Source organism: Megalobrama amblycephala, linkage group LG16 (assembly GCF_018812025.1).
Source record: "Megalobrama amblycephala isolate DHTTF-2021 linkage group LG16, ASM1881202v1, whole genome shotgun sequence".
Classification (NCBI taxonomy): Eukaryota; Metazoa; Chordata; class Actinopteri; order Cypriniformes; family Xenocyprididae; genus Megalobrama; species Megalobrama amblycephala.
In genome coordinates, this window is record NC_063059.1 from 8,488,326 (window position 1) to 8,503,107 (window position 14,782).

At 34.6% G+C, this 14,782-nt stretch overlaps 1 protein-coding gene across 1 annotated transcript in view; it reads right to left on the reverse strand.

Annotated features, from left to right (window-relative positions):
• Window positions 1-14,782, reverse strand: part of dgkb (diacylglycerol kinase, beta) — a 70,724-nt gene that overhangs the window by 41,789 nt on the left and 14,153 nt on the right. Inside the window, 5 exon segments of the mRNA XM_048161659.1 lie at window positions 2,729-2,889; window positions 3,155-3,244; window positions 8,032-8,117; window positions 11,355-11,429; window positions 12,939-13,012. Coding sequence (XP_048017616.1) covers window positions 2,729-2,889; window positions 3,155-3,244; window positions 8,032-8,117; window positions 11,355-11,429; window positions 12,939-13,012 — 486 coding nt within the window.

Consider the following 14,782-nt stretch of genomic DNA (forward strand, 5'->3'; position numbering starts at 1 on the left):
TCAACACTTTTTCAGATAATGAAAAATTAATTTCTGCTTATTCTTTTTAAAGCGCTAAAGTTTGATATCTTTTTCCCTTTGACATCTTTCATATCGACTTAATAGTCTTACATAAAACGGTAATATTTTCTGTTCAGAAACTTGAAAAAGACTTAAAAAGTTGAAGAACTTGTTCAGGATGCCGTGATACCCTTTTGATTGTGTTTTGTTGTAAATGTCTTAAATTACCCTTATCTGTTAAAATGTTCTTGCACCATCTTGTCTGACAACAGCTGCTTTTGTTGGCTGTTTAGTTCCTTGAGTTCATATACATAATTACGGAAGACATTGTTTTTCATTTGCATAATCTGCAAAGTAATTATGAGCACGACTTGCTCTGTAATCTCTATTGGTTTTCAGTTGTTTTCAAAAGGAATTTGTGTTTTCATGTAAAATGTGATAGGAAAATTATCACTTGATCCCACCGAGATTTGCACTTCTCTTTAATCCAAACAAACAACTAAATTTGTCAACGCATTGAAATTTTAATTTCATTAACACAGTACAGAATATATTGTAGCTGAATGATTACTGAGACAGCAGAGACCTATCTATCTATCTATCTATCTATCTATCTATCTATCTATCTATCTATCTATCTATCTATCTATCTATCTATCTATCTACTAATTTATTAGCATGGTGTAGGGCCTCCTTTTGTGGCCAATACAGCATCAAATCATCCTGGGAACGACAGATAAAAGTCCTTCGAAGTGGCCAGAGGGATTTTGAGCCATTCCTCTTTCAGAACAGCTTTAAAATACCCCAAAGTGTCTCAAAAATATTTAGATCTGGTGACTGTGAAGGTCATGGGAGATGTTCAACTCATCACTTTCATGTTCATCAAACCATTCTGTCACAAGTCTTGCTGTGTGTATTTGTGCATTATCATGCTGATACACGGCAGCCCCTTTAGGGTACAATGTTTGAACCATTAGGTGCACATGGTTCTCCAGAATGGTCTTTGGCAGTGATGTGAACATCAAGCAGAGTAGGGAATGCCATGAAATTGCAACCCAAACCATCACTGATCCACCCCGTGCTTCACTCTGGTGTTCAGCCTCTATGTGAAGGAGTGAAGAAGGACTCATCAGAGAACAATACATGTTTCACATTGTCCACAGCCCAAGACTTGCACTGTTGGAGCCAATGAAACCGACATTTGGCACTGGCACGTGTGACCCAAGTTTTGGCTATAGCAGCCTGACTATGAATATTGACTCTGTGGAGCTCCCGACAAACAGTTTTGGTGGAAAAAGGAGAGTAGAGATGCGTATTTAATTATGCAGTTGGGCAGCTGTGGTTTTTGGATACAGCTCCGTGGTCCAGTTCTGATGCTCATGTGCCCACTGTTGGCACTTTCGGCGGTGGACAGGGGTCAGCATGGGCACCCTGACTGGTCTGCAGCAATGCAGCCCCATACACAACAAACTGTGATGCAATGTGTATTCTGACACCTTTCTATCAGAACCAGCATTAACTTCTTGAGCAATTTGAGCTACAGTAGCTCGTCTGTTGGATCGGACCACACAGGGCCAGCCTTTGCTCCCCACGTGCATCAATGAGTCCTTGGCCGCCCATGACCCCGTCGCCGGTTCACCACTGTTCCTTCCTTGGACCACTTTTGATATAAACTGACCACTGCAGACCAGGAACATCCCCACAAGAGCTTCAGTTTTGGAGATGCTCTGACCCAGTCATCTAGCCATCACAATTTGGCCCTTGTCAAGGACTCACTCAAATCCTTACACTTGCCCATTTTTCCTGCTTCTAACACATCAACTTTGAGGACAAAATGTTCAATTGCTGCCTAATATATCCCACCCACTAACAGAGATATCAGTGTTATTCACTTCACCTGTCAGTGCTCATAATGTTATGCCTGATCGGTGTATAATCGTGAAACCTATATAAGCCAGTGTTTCAGTGTCCAACCCATGTATATATCGCATTGTATTGGAAGTTATATGTTAAATCTCTATGTATGTAAATTATAAAACATTATTTATATTATAAAATCTAACTATCCATCTATCTATCATCATAAATTAATACTGATTTATGAAATGACATCAATGACATTGACTAACATTTGTCCAAGCATGTCTCCCTCATTACAATTTCTTCTTCTTCTTTTTTTTTTAAGATGTGTACAAATCTAAAATAAAACAGAGCCGTCAAACCTGTAAATGTCAATTACCGTATTTCCCTTGACATTTCTGGATAATGGCTGACATGCGGTCGCCGTAATAAGCATCATTAGATTTCAGACGGCCCGAGATGCATCAACACACAATGTGTTTGATCGCCGTTCGCTAAGACGAGAGCCGTGTAACATCTACGGCATATTTCATTGTCAATTGGCAAGCTTTGCTCCTCACCGCAGTGATGAGAGATGGCTTTGTTAATGTAATAGATGCTCTTGGCATTTCAAAAAGCACTCAGCCCTCTTGATTAGCTCATTTAGTCTTATTACTTAGGGGCCTTATTCACTTCTTCATTCATAAACTCCACTCATAGTCATCACATACTGTATCATGGTTAATGGACCAGACCAGCACACCGGTCAGACGCGTATAAAGCGAGTCTCTCTCTGTTTATTGGAAGGGAAAGAGCTCAAGTATGCTGATTGTTAAGGATCACAGGGGTCTCTACATCCCCAAATACAGCTTTAAGTGTTCAGACTCACCACGCCAATAGAGAAGTAATTGTTCACGATGCTGTATGGGACTGGATCTCCTCCTTCACCTTTGTCTAGAGAAATGATGTCAATCTTCCACCTGTCCAACATCACTTCAGTACTGTTCTCAATGTCCTTGAGAATCTGTAAGAGACTTTCTCCATCATAGCCTGAAACCCAAAGGTCACATTACATATAGGGGTTGGCTTCATTGAGCACTAGCTATTTATAGACAAGGAACTGACATAATAGTAATATTTTGATCTAATTAGTCATGAATGAGTAAAAAAAAATTGGAAATACTACAGTGATAATATATGAGAGGTTTCCCAAAAGTTGATTAGCTCATCAATCCACAGTGTGAATTTAGGTTTAAGGATTCCCACAAAGTTTCATTCGTGCAGCAAATTAAAATATTGAAAAGACTTAAATTACCTCCACCCCAGCGCAAACACCTTGCAAGGTCATTTCCTGTGCCGAGAGGAAGTACACACACAGGAGGATTCTGTTCAAAGTTGGCTTTATCTATGGAAAAGAACAACACTTAAGATAATAATAGGGAAAACTCCCACAGAACAGCAGAGTCTGTTTTTACTTGTTTTACCTTTGCTCAAGAAAATATTTGTATGCGAGTACAGTGGTTCAATATTAATATTATAAAGCGACGAGAATATTTTTGGTGCGCCAAAAAAAACAAAATAACGACTTATATCCACCTGTTTCCGCGGGGCGCTACTGTAAAAGAGAACGTGGGTACAACTTCCGGTGAGGCGGCGGAAGCAGCCTACCAATGGTATTTTGTGTGCTAATTAGCGAAGAAGTGTTTTTTTGGATCATTGTTTACTTTGTAAAGTTGCAAATCTTTATGCAACTGTCGTTACGGTGCTCAGGGACAACATCTCAGTTTACTACATTATTAGTTAATAATATCACAATACAATAAACGTGCCCTTAATTGCTTTTACTTTACTGACCTTCCACAAAAGTGCTGCTGCATGACTACAAGAGCATCCTGAACCTGCAATACATGAACAACCCGCTGTCTGTACTTCACCTGGCTGTCACTGATGCTAGCACCAAAGCCTTATGATGTGATATTATTGACTCCTAACGTGTCGTGCGTGCCAGAGCCAGTCACGTTTCCACTGTCATATATGCGATGCTAAAGGCTACTTATGTTAACCATTGCGATAATAAATACACACGTTTATGGAAAATATCAGAGACTGCTTGAGGAACGAAGACAATTCTTATGTGATTATAATCGTGTATTTAATTGGTTTAATGTTTTATCTGTCTCTTCCCTGTGCCTGTTGATTCCTGACAAATGCATATCTTTCACAGATTCACACACTCCGGTTAACTCGTATAACTCATAACTCCTGTTGTCTTCTCATGAGCTCCCTCTGTTGCTCTGGCTGAAAGGATCAGGATAGATAGATGAAGAGATCGCGCAAACATCCTCGGATAGCAATCATCGCATAATTTAGAGGAAAATAAATAGAAATGCTCAGAAAAGTGACGTAAACATAGGGTATGTTATCAATATATTTCTAAATGTGTAAGCCTTTGGATTTAAAAGCCTTAGTGGAGTTGTTTTTTGCGTTCTTGTGATCGCAAATAAAAGGAAGCAGGTCTGAATAGGTCTGTGTTTTCTTTTTATGTCAATATAAATATCAGTTATATTCAGCATGATTGATGTGCACTTCTGACATAAATTAATAAATTACTATTACTGTAACATTTTTTATTGTAAAACATTGTTCAAATATTGATGCCGGAATCTTAAATAAGTAAAAAACAAACGTTCGTAAGTTTGGATCGTTAAATCTTGAATTACTGTCAACTGTTGAATGAATGAGTGTCACGTCCAGCTTGTTTACTTAGAACCGGAAGACGCTCCCACGTTTGACGCAAGGCCTCATGGGGCGTAGGAAACTTGTGGATAGTGATGGCCGATTTCAAAGCACTGCTTCATGAAGCTTCGGAGCTTTATGAATCTTTTGTGTCGAATCAGCAGTTCGGCCTGCCAAAGTTACGTGATTTCAGCAGTTTGGCGGTTTGACACGCGATCCGAATCATGATTCGACACAAAAGATTCATAACGCTCCAAAGCTTAAAGGATTAGTCCACTTTTACATAAACTTTTCCTGATAATTTACTCACCCCCATGTCATCCAAGATGTTCATGTCTTTCTTTCGTCAGTCAAAAAGAAATTAAAGTTTTTGATGAAAACATACCAGGATTTTTCTCCTTATAGTGGACTTCAATGGGCACCAAACAGTTAAAGGTCAAAATTAGTTTCACTGCAGCTTCAAATTGTTCAACACGATCCCAGATGAGAAATAAGAGTCTTATCTAGTGAAAACATTTTCAAAAAAATTGAAAATTATATAAGTTTTAACCAGAAATGCTCATCTTGAACTAGCTCTCTTCTTCTTCTTCTCTATTTGAATTCCAACAGTGTAGACACTGCTAAGCGTATTAATTTTTTTGAAAATGTTTTCACTAGATAAGACTCTTATTTCTCATCTGGGATTGTGTTGAACAATTTGAAGCTGCAATGAAACTACTGTAATTTTGACCTTCAACTGTTTGGTGCCCATAGAAGTCCACTATAAGGGGAAAAATCCTGGAATGTTTTCATCAAAAACTTTAATTTCTTTTCGACTGAAGAAATAAAGACATGAACATCTTGGATGACATGGGGGTGAGTAATTATCAGGAAAAGTTTATTTAAATGTGGACTAATCCTTTAATGAAGCAGTGTTTTGAAATCGGCCATCACTATATAAGTCGTTTTTTTGTTGTTTGGCGCACCAAAAATATTCTCTTCACTTTATAATATTAATATTGAACCACTGTACTCACATGAACTGATTTAAATATGTTTTTAGTACATTAATGGATCTTGAGAGAGGAAGTGTCATTGCTGGCTATGCAGGCCTCACTGAGCCATCGGATTTCAACAAAAATATCTTAATTTGTGTTCCGAAGATGAACGAAGGTCTTACGGGTGTAGATCAACATAAGGGTGAGTAATAAATGACATTATTTTCATTTTTGGGTGAACTAACTTTAATTAGCCTATTGCAGGTACTGTATTTCTTCCAGCATTACAGAGAGGCTCTGTGGAAATGCTGCTCCGCACCAACTCAGTCTCTGCATGTGCTGTTTGATTGGGTTTCCAATAAAGTGCATAAAGTCACGCTTTGTGTTTCATAGCGAAGTGTTGCACTGTTACCATTCACATGCATGCAGCACGTCTCAGCAGCTCGGTTAATAAACATCTCTGTATATGCTGTGAGTTTGGGTTGCTCATTACATTCACCTGGGAACGCAACGTATGACATTTAACTAGATTTGTAATGTTATAAACCTTTATATATTCCCATTTTGAAACTTGAATACGATGAGCTCGTAATTATGACTTCAGAAGTGGGAATTATCGAATTTCCAATAGCACGTGAAGTCAGCATATATATGTGAATTGCAGTTCAGTTTAAACTTCGCTCTGAGTTTGCATGTTTTGATGTCTACATATTCTTTTTCAAGAAATTACAGTGGCTGTGCCATTTATATCATAAAGAAGTGGCCAAATATTAAAGATTAATTGGACATTTGAATTAAATGTTGTTTGGCCAACATTAAACAGGGATTTTGATCTGCTGTAAAGTGTAACAACAACAATCACCAGGCCATTGGCGCCCTTTGCAGGCATCTGTTTTAATACATAATGTACACAAGTTGTTAATATTATGTATGTTAAATTTTGTATTTTAACAGTGTTGTTTAATAAAACTAAATTATTACTTCCTTATGATACTTTATTTGAACCAATTATTATTGCCTCATTGCTATTATGTATCTAAGTCATTTTTAAAAGCTATTGTTCACTTAGGTCTATTTTTATTAACACAAAAAATATTATCCGATTACTTGATTAATCATCAAAATAATCGACTGATTTCTCGCTTGCAAAAATAATCATTAGTGACAGCCCTAAGATTAGTTAAAACAATTCAAAATGCATTGTTGTGCATTTTCTGAATTTCAGTCGAATAAAAGACTATTTTTCCAGTAATTGAAGATTTCTTAAAAATAGTGTCAAAATATCTTGTTCTCGTGAACACAACATTGTGTATTGTCTCGTCTTGCAGGCTAAGTGTTTTGTCACACCCCTAATAAAATGTAATTTCCAACAACAAAATTGTGGCTAGTTAAAATGCTGAGTGAATATTAACTATATACAGTCAAACCAAAAATTATTCAGACATTTTTTTATATATTTTTACTAGTGGGTGCAGGACACTATAGTTCATTTATGTAAGTGAGGATAGCAAAATCTTTGACATTTTATACCCAAAAATTCTCCATACAGTGGACTACCAGTGAAATTGATAAAAATTTGGAACCAAAAATTATTCAGACACTTTGACCTGACCATGTTTTGCTTAAGTGTTATCTGACATAATTAAGATCAACTTTTTCTAACACAGAGATCTTGTCATATTTTATTACCATTTTTTAAACTATAGTAAATAGAACAGTATTAATGAATGAAATGTTTAAGGTGTCTGAATACATTTTGGTTTGACTGTATATATACACAAACACATACATATATACTGTATATACAGACTAGAGTATATATGTATGTGAATATGTGTATGTATATATGGAATAAATGGCAAAAACTCAATGGTTCTTTTCTAATACACTCCTCTGAAAGCATCCAGGCTATTACTCTGTCTTTGCTTTGATTGATAAAAAAATGGAGGCAATTTTTGACAAATAAAGGACTAAATGAGGACACAGTCATCTAAAAAAAAAATCACCTGCAGAGACTATTCTTCAGATGATATAAATAATATGCCATTTCTTGAAGAAAGATAATCATCCTATTTGCCCCGAAAATACAGATACGAATGTAATAGCTTTAGTTCAGTAAAAAATAAGTATTTGACTATTTTGACAAATATAACAAAATCACTTCTGTATAAAAGAAGCTTTGAAACAACAAGAAAAGCTTTTTTGCAGATGTCGTTACGTTATGAAGTTTACTTTAGCTTGCTGTTTTTATTAAATCTATAATGAAAACTTTCTGGATTTAATTTACAAAATGGCAACAGTATGAAAGCCCTAATCCACATGACTCCAGCGTTTAATTGCTCTAAGAAATAACCAAAGGCCAAAGCAAACAAACAAGTCAACAGCCACAAAAACATAAATGTAATTTACACAACTTATGGGTGTTAAATTTAAAAATGAGTGTGTTTTATGTTTAAATTTTCACATCATCTGAACTCACCTATTACATCAAGAATCCATCCAACGGTCCCATCTCCACCACAGGCCAAGACTCTGAAGTCTGGAACATCTCGAAAGAAATTTAAGCTGAAATGAAGGTATTTAAATGCCAAGTTTAATTCAAACAATTTAACCACAACTTTCTACTTTTACAAAGTGTTAAGTAATTCATTTAGTGAAAGATAGCCACAAGATGTATGAGTCAATACACATTTTTTCTAATAATAATGAAAACTAAAATAGTAACACTAAAAAACAATACATTTTATATTTTATAAAAGTATATATTATACATTTTGAAAAATCTAATCACACTTCCACCATATTTGGCCTTTGTGAACAAATCTTTTGTTTAAACAACAATTGCAAATCCATCTTTTTGAAAGACAAGCCTGTTCAGAAGCTAATCAGATCTACCAAGACAATGTTCATTACAACGTCTTCCGTTGCTTCACAATAATAAAGCTGTAACCGCATGAAGGGACCTTACATGGTAGAATGGCTCACAATATAAGACTCTCAATTACTTTACTCATTGGGACATGCAGGCTTGGCAAATCATATTAGACAGCAGAAACAGACGACCAATCGCATGAAAAAGCAACTTTGAGGATGTTTGAGTATGAAGAAACAAACACTTAATTTGCTCTAATTGTGTTAGCCAGGCCTGTAATTGACAGGACAGCCCACTGACAGTCACCTTGACAAAGCAATGTCACATTCTCATCACATGACTACACCTAAGTTCATGTGTTATTTCGACAGATGTGACTGTGAATGCATAAAGTCAAAATCTATCTTTTCCACCAGCAAAGAAACGTCAATACATAGGCTACACCTGACCTAGTCAGTAGGACTTCCAAACACTATAATCAATAGTTTCAAAAGCAAATTGGCTGACAAGGTCACTAAATGGTTTCTGAGGGGGATCGCCTCAGTGGGGTGCATTTATAAAATCATAAAAACCTACTGTAAGTAAATAATTAATCAGGGGCCAATAAATTGGACAGAAATCAGGCCTTTCAAAAATAATCCTACAGTGAGAAATATTCAGTGGAGTAAAAGGTGTGATCTTGAAATACAGATTTTTTTAATCGTGAATCATTTGTTTTGTACCACTAATTTATATTGGTAGAAATCAAATTAATTGAGATTTGGTACAATAGCAAACATTTTTAATGTTTTCGAAATAAGTCTCTTGATCACCATGGCTGCATTTACAGTAAAAATACAGTAAAATCAGTAATATTGTGAATAATTATTACAATTTTAAATAACTGTTTTCTATTTTATTATATTTTATAAGCTGAATTTTCAGCATCATTACTCCAGTCTTCAGTGTCACATGATCCTTCAGAAATCATTCTAATATGATGCTCATTAAACATTTCTTATTATTATTATTATTAATGCTGAAAACAGTTGTGCTGCTTAATATTTTTGTGGAAACCTTAATTATTTTTTTTTCTTATTTTTTTTCTCGATTCTTGAATATAAAGTTCAAAGAACAGCATTTATTTGAAACTGAAATCTTCTGTAACATTATAAATAAATGTCTTTACTGTCACTACTTATCAATTTAAAGGGTTAGTTCACCCAATAATGAAAATTCTGTCATTAATTACTCACCCTCATGTCGTTCCACACCCGTAAGACCTTCATTCATCTTCAGAACACAAATTAAGGTAATTTTGATAAAATCCAATGGCTCAGTGAGGCCTCCATTGACAGCAAGATAATTAAGACTTTCAATGCCCAGAAAGCTACTAAAGACATATTAAAACAAACATTCACATGACTACAATTGTTCAACCTTAATATTATAAAGCGGCGAGAATACTTTTTGTGCGCCAAAAAACGACTTTATTCAACAATATCTAGTGATGGGCGATTTCAAAACACTGCTTTATGAAGCTTCGAAGCTTTACGAATCTTTTGTTTTGAATCAGTGGTTTGGAGCGTGTATCAAACTGCCAAAGTCATGCCCCCATGGTGAACCATTGAAATTTCGAAACATTGAAACATTGAAATTTCGTGTGACTTTGGCAGTTTGATTCACGCTCCAGACCAATGATTTGAAACAAAAGATTTGTAAAGCTTCGAAACTTTATGAAGCAGTGTTTTGAAGTCGCCCATCACTAGATATTGTTGAATAAAGTTGTTATTTTGTTTTTTTGGCGCACAAAAAGTATTCTCGGCACTTCGTAACATTAAGGTTGAACCACTGTAGTCACATGAACTGATTTAAATGTGTCTTAAGTAGGCTTTCTGGGCATTGAAAGTGTTAATTATCTTGCTGTCAATAGAGGCCTCACTGAGCGGATTTTATCAAAAATATCTTAATTTGTGTTCTGAAGATGAACGAAGGACTTACGGGTGTGGAACGGCATGAGGGAGAGTAATTGACAGAATTTTCATTTTTTGGTGAACTAACCCTTTAATGCATCACTTGTACAAAAATATTTTCCTTCAAATAAAACTTTTGAATGGTAGTGTATTAAATTAGATTAAATTAATATTGCTTTTTTTCTTCTCTTGCAAATGAGAATTTTTTCTTGCCTAAGATTATTTAAAGAATCCTATAAATGTATTTTAAAAAGACAGAATCAAATCACTAATTGAATCATACTGAATTATTCTGAATTCCTAAAACTTGAATTGAAATCCTACTACAGTATGAAACAGTGAATAGAATCGATTTACTGTCTACTCAAATATTCACCCCTAGTTAATTTTCATGGCAACATTCCACAACAACATTTCCACTTTCTTTATTGCTCTTTAAAATTTCATTTTCAAAATATAGTATCAATGAATATTGTCACAACCCTCACGGCTGTGCACTTAACTCAAAAGTGGCCACGTCTCTGGCATACTAATAACAAATTCAGTCAGTGATGACAGAGCCTCATGGTTGTGTGCATTTGATTGACACCACCGATGGTATGCGTGATCACACAAGGCCCTGAGAGCGGCAACACACTAGCACTAACATGAATCTATTATTACCAGCTGACTGTCAGCACTGGACACTTCCACAGCCTGGCTTTGTTCTCTGCAGTGTTTGTGATGGTGGATATAACCCTTTAATAATGTCTACATTTACAACTAAGACAGAGAGAGAGATTGTCATGCATGAATTAGTGCACATTACCATCAAGCAGTGTCTGCATATACAATATATTGTTAACGTCAGGTTGTCGCAAATCTTATGTATGATCATAAACTGAGAATGTGCCGCAACAATACGTTTCCCTAAAAGCTAGACAGCAGGGAGCGTTACGCTTCTGTTAGGATGATAAGATTTGGAGAACTGTCACTCACCCAGGCATGGGGCCGTTCTTGGCCAGGTTGTAGACTTGACGAGGGTTCAGGAGGTACTGGAACTTTCGGAAGATCCTAAATAGGACAGAAAGTTTTTAAAAGTTTGTTTTAAAGACACCATGAAATCAAAACGGACAATTCTTGTTTATTTGGGTTTTTTTTTTTAATGGAATATTGCAATATTTATTATAAATGATTTATCCATGCACATCATTATTTTATTTTTTTTAAATTCATGTGCCATCATAATCTTTAATAAAAATAACTTCTCCTCCCTCTTGCAACAACATCTCCTCTCTTATGACGTGTTTACTGGCGCGAGGGCGGGACAACCTGTCGCTCACATGAGATCGACCAATAGCAAGCCACAACCATCCAACGATCCAATCAATACCAGATGGACAAAATTAAGTTCTGCCCTACATTTTTTCTTGTTTGAGAAGCCATTTAACTCAGATATACACCCCAATAGGGAGGAAAAGACTATCGCACTTTCCATTTTGTGCCAGTTTTAACATTTTGGTGAAGTTGATCTTCTATAAACTGGTCCCACACTATACAAATGTTTGTGATTTTTATAGAAAAAACTGTAAAATTGCTACAGTAAAAACCTGTTAATTGGTTAACTGTACTGTAAGTTGCCTTATAGTACAGTTTATGGTGGAAAAAATGGTTTAACCTCACATTATATGTAATTTTAGAGTAAAATAGTCTGAAATGTATGGTATTTGGAAGTACAGTAAAACTATGAATTACCATTAACGGACAGTTAAAGGACACTCCCAGGACAAGTCCCTGTGACACATCACATATTATTATATTATATTATATTATATTATATTATACAGTTAATTAGTTCATGAATCTTTATGGTGCTTTTATTTGACCACTTGTATTAAATGGTGGTTATCAGTGCAGGTACAAAGCATATTTTGGTAGTCCAATAAGATTTGTACTGTATTAACATCATATAACTTAATGAAATACGCTGTTTTAAGTTGTAAAATATACAGGTACTAAAATTCACTAAAAATATCCTGTTAAATTTACAGTAAAAAAAGTGGCAGCTGTGGTTGAAAGATACAATAAAAATGTATCTTTCAACCACAGCTGCCACTTTTTTACTGTAGATTTAACAGGATGTTTTTAGTGAATTTTCAGAAATAAAATATTTGTGGTTGGATGAATTTGAATAGAAACTAAGGATTTGGTCACCACCTAATAAGATGGATAAATTTCACATCATGGCCATCACATTCAATGTGGTCCAGCAAGAGGAAATGAGATTTGATCTGGATCTTTAGGATGCCAAAAATGGATTTTGAATGAGAACTGATTTGATTAGATCATTAGATCATCATTTAAGTTGCCAGAAATAGAACTGAAACTCAAAGAAGCTCCATCAACAAATTGATGGAAATCAGAAAATCCATCAAGCTCATTTGACTGTGGTTGCAAATTTGGTGTCAAACAAACTGTAGTGACTGATAAATTATGCAGATTGACTCAAGACAGTTGAAATGCTATATGAAAATACTGTGGCGTAAATTTCTTAAATGTGGCACCATATTTCACAGTTCTCACCTTTCACCTTGTTTGCCTCCGCTTTTAGGGTTGACGAAAACCAGCAGTGGATGAGTTCCTTCTGATAATGTAATCTACAGAACAAAGTGATAAGAAACATTATTACACCCTAATTTAGAAAAGGTAAGTGGATTTAGCTTTTAAATCAGCTGTTGTCCTTCATGATTCAGATCTGTACGGAAGAGGATTAGGGCCAAGCAATAATAAAAAATAAAACCATCTCGAAGATTAAAGTTGTTAAATTTCAAGAAAAAAGTCGAAATAAAATGTTGAGAATAAACTCGTTAAATTACAAGAAAAAACTCGTTAAATTTCAAGAAAAAAGTCGAGATAAAATGTTGAGAATAAACTCGTTAAATTACAAGAAAAAACTCGTTAAATTTTGAGAAAAAGGTCGAAATAAAATGTTGAGAATAAACTCGTTAAATTACAAGAAAAAACTTACGAAAAAGAAAAAACTCGTTAAATTACAAGAAAAAACTCGTTAAATTTCAAGAAAAAAGTCGAAATAAAATGTTGAGAATAAACTCATTAAATTACGAGAAAAAACTCGTTACATTTTGAGAAAAAGGTCGAAATAAAATGTTGAGAATAAACTCGTTAAATTACGAGAAAAAAGTCGAGATTAAAATGTACGAGAAAAAACTCATTAAATTACGAGAAAAAAGTCGTTAGTGAACAAAATATTTATTTTAACGAATTTGTTCTCGTAATTTAACAACTTTTTTCCTCATAATTTAATGAGTTTATTCTCAACATTTTATCTCGACTTTTTTTCTCAAAATGTAACGACTTTTTTCTCATAATTTAATGAGTTTATTCTCAACATTTTATCTCGACTTTTTTTCTCAAAATTTAACGACTTTTTTCTCATAATTTAATGAGTTTATTCTCAACATTTTATCTCGACTTTTTTCTCAAAATTAAACGACATTTTTCTCATAATTTAACGAATTTGTTCTCGTAATTTAACGACTTTTTTCTCGTAATTTAATGACTTTATTCTCAACATTTTATCTCGACTTTTTTCTCAAAATTAAATGACATTTTTCTCATAATTTAACGAATTTGTTCGCGTAATTTAACAACCTTTTTCTCGTAATTTAATGACTTTATTCTCAAAATTTTATCTCGACTTTCTTCTCGAAATTTAACGAGTTTTTTCTCGTAATTTAACGAGTTTATTCTCAACATTTTATTTTGACTTTTTTCTCGAAATTTAACAACTTTAATCTCGAGATAGTTTTATTTTTTTTATTATTGCTTGGCCCTAATCCTCTTCCGTAGATCTGACTGACCTAAGACGGTACCAAAAATTGTTTAACGTCCTTAAATAACTTAAACACGTCCTTAAACACATTTAAATTTATTACTGATATGCATAAGTAAGACAATATGCACCATTATTAACAACTATTAACATATCTTTTCTACAAAGCTTTTTCAATAATTTTATCTCTTAAAACTCACCTTTGATCACCAAAATTACATATTTAAACGTTTTTTCCTTTGAAAGAAAAATCTTAATGCCTTATTATAGCTTGAATGTAACTCTACAACCTTGCCTCATATAATATACACAGATCTATGAATATGATAATTAGCCCCGCCTCCACTCACAAGAGCTCAGAGATCCACTCGGCCAACTTACTGAGGTAAACGCTGCACAATATTGCTTTTTATAACGTCGGACACATAACGATAATTAATATGATTAGCGTTTCGCTTGACTATGTTATCAAGCAGCTAATAATGTGTTGCTAATGCTACACAAACCATGTTCACATTCACAGTCAGACAGCTGCCTTAACAATCAGTAACCTTAGAAACGCTTTGAACAACTC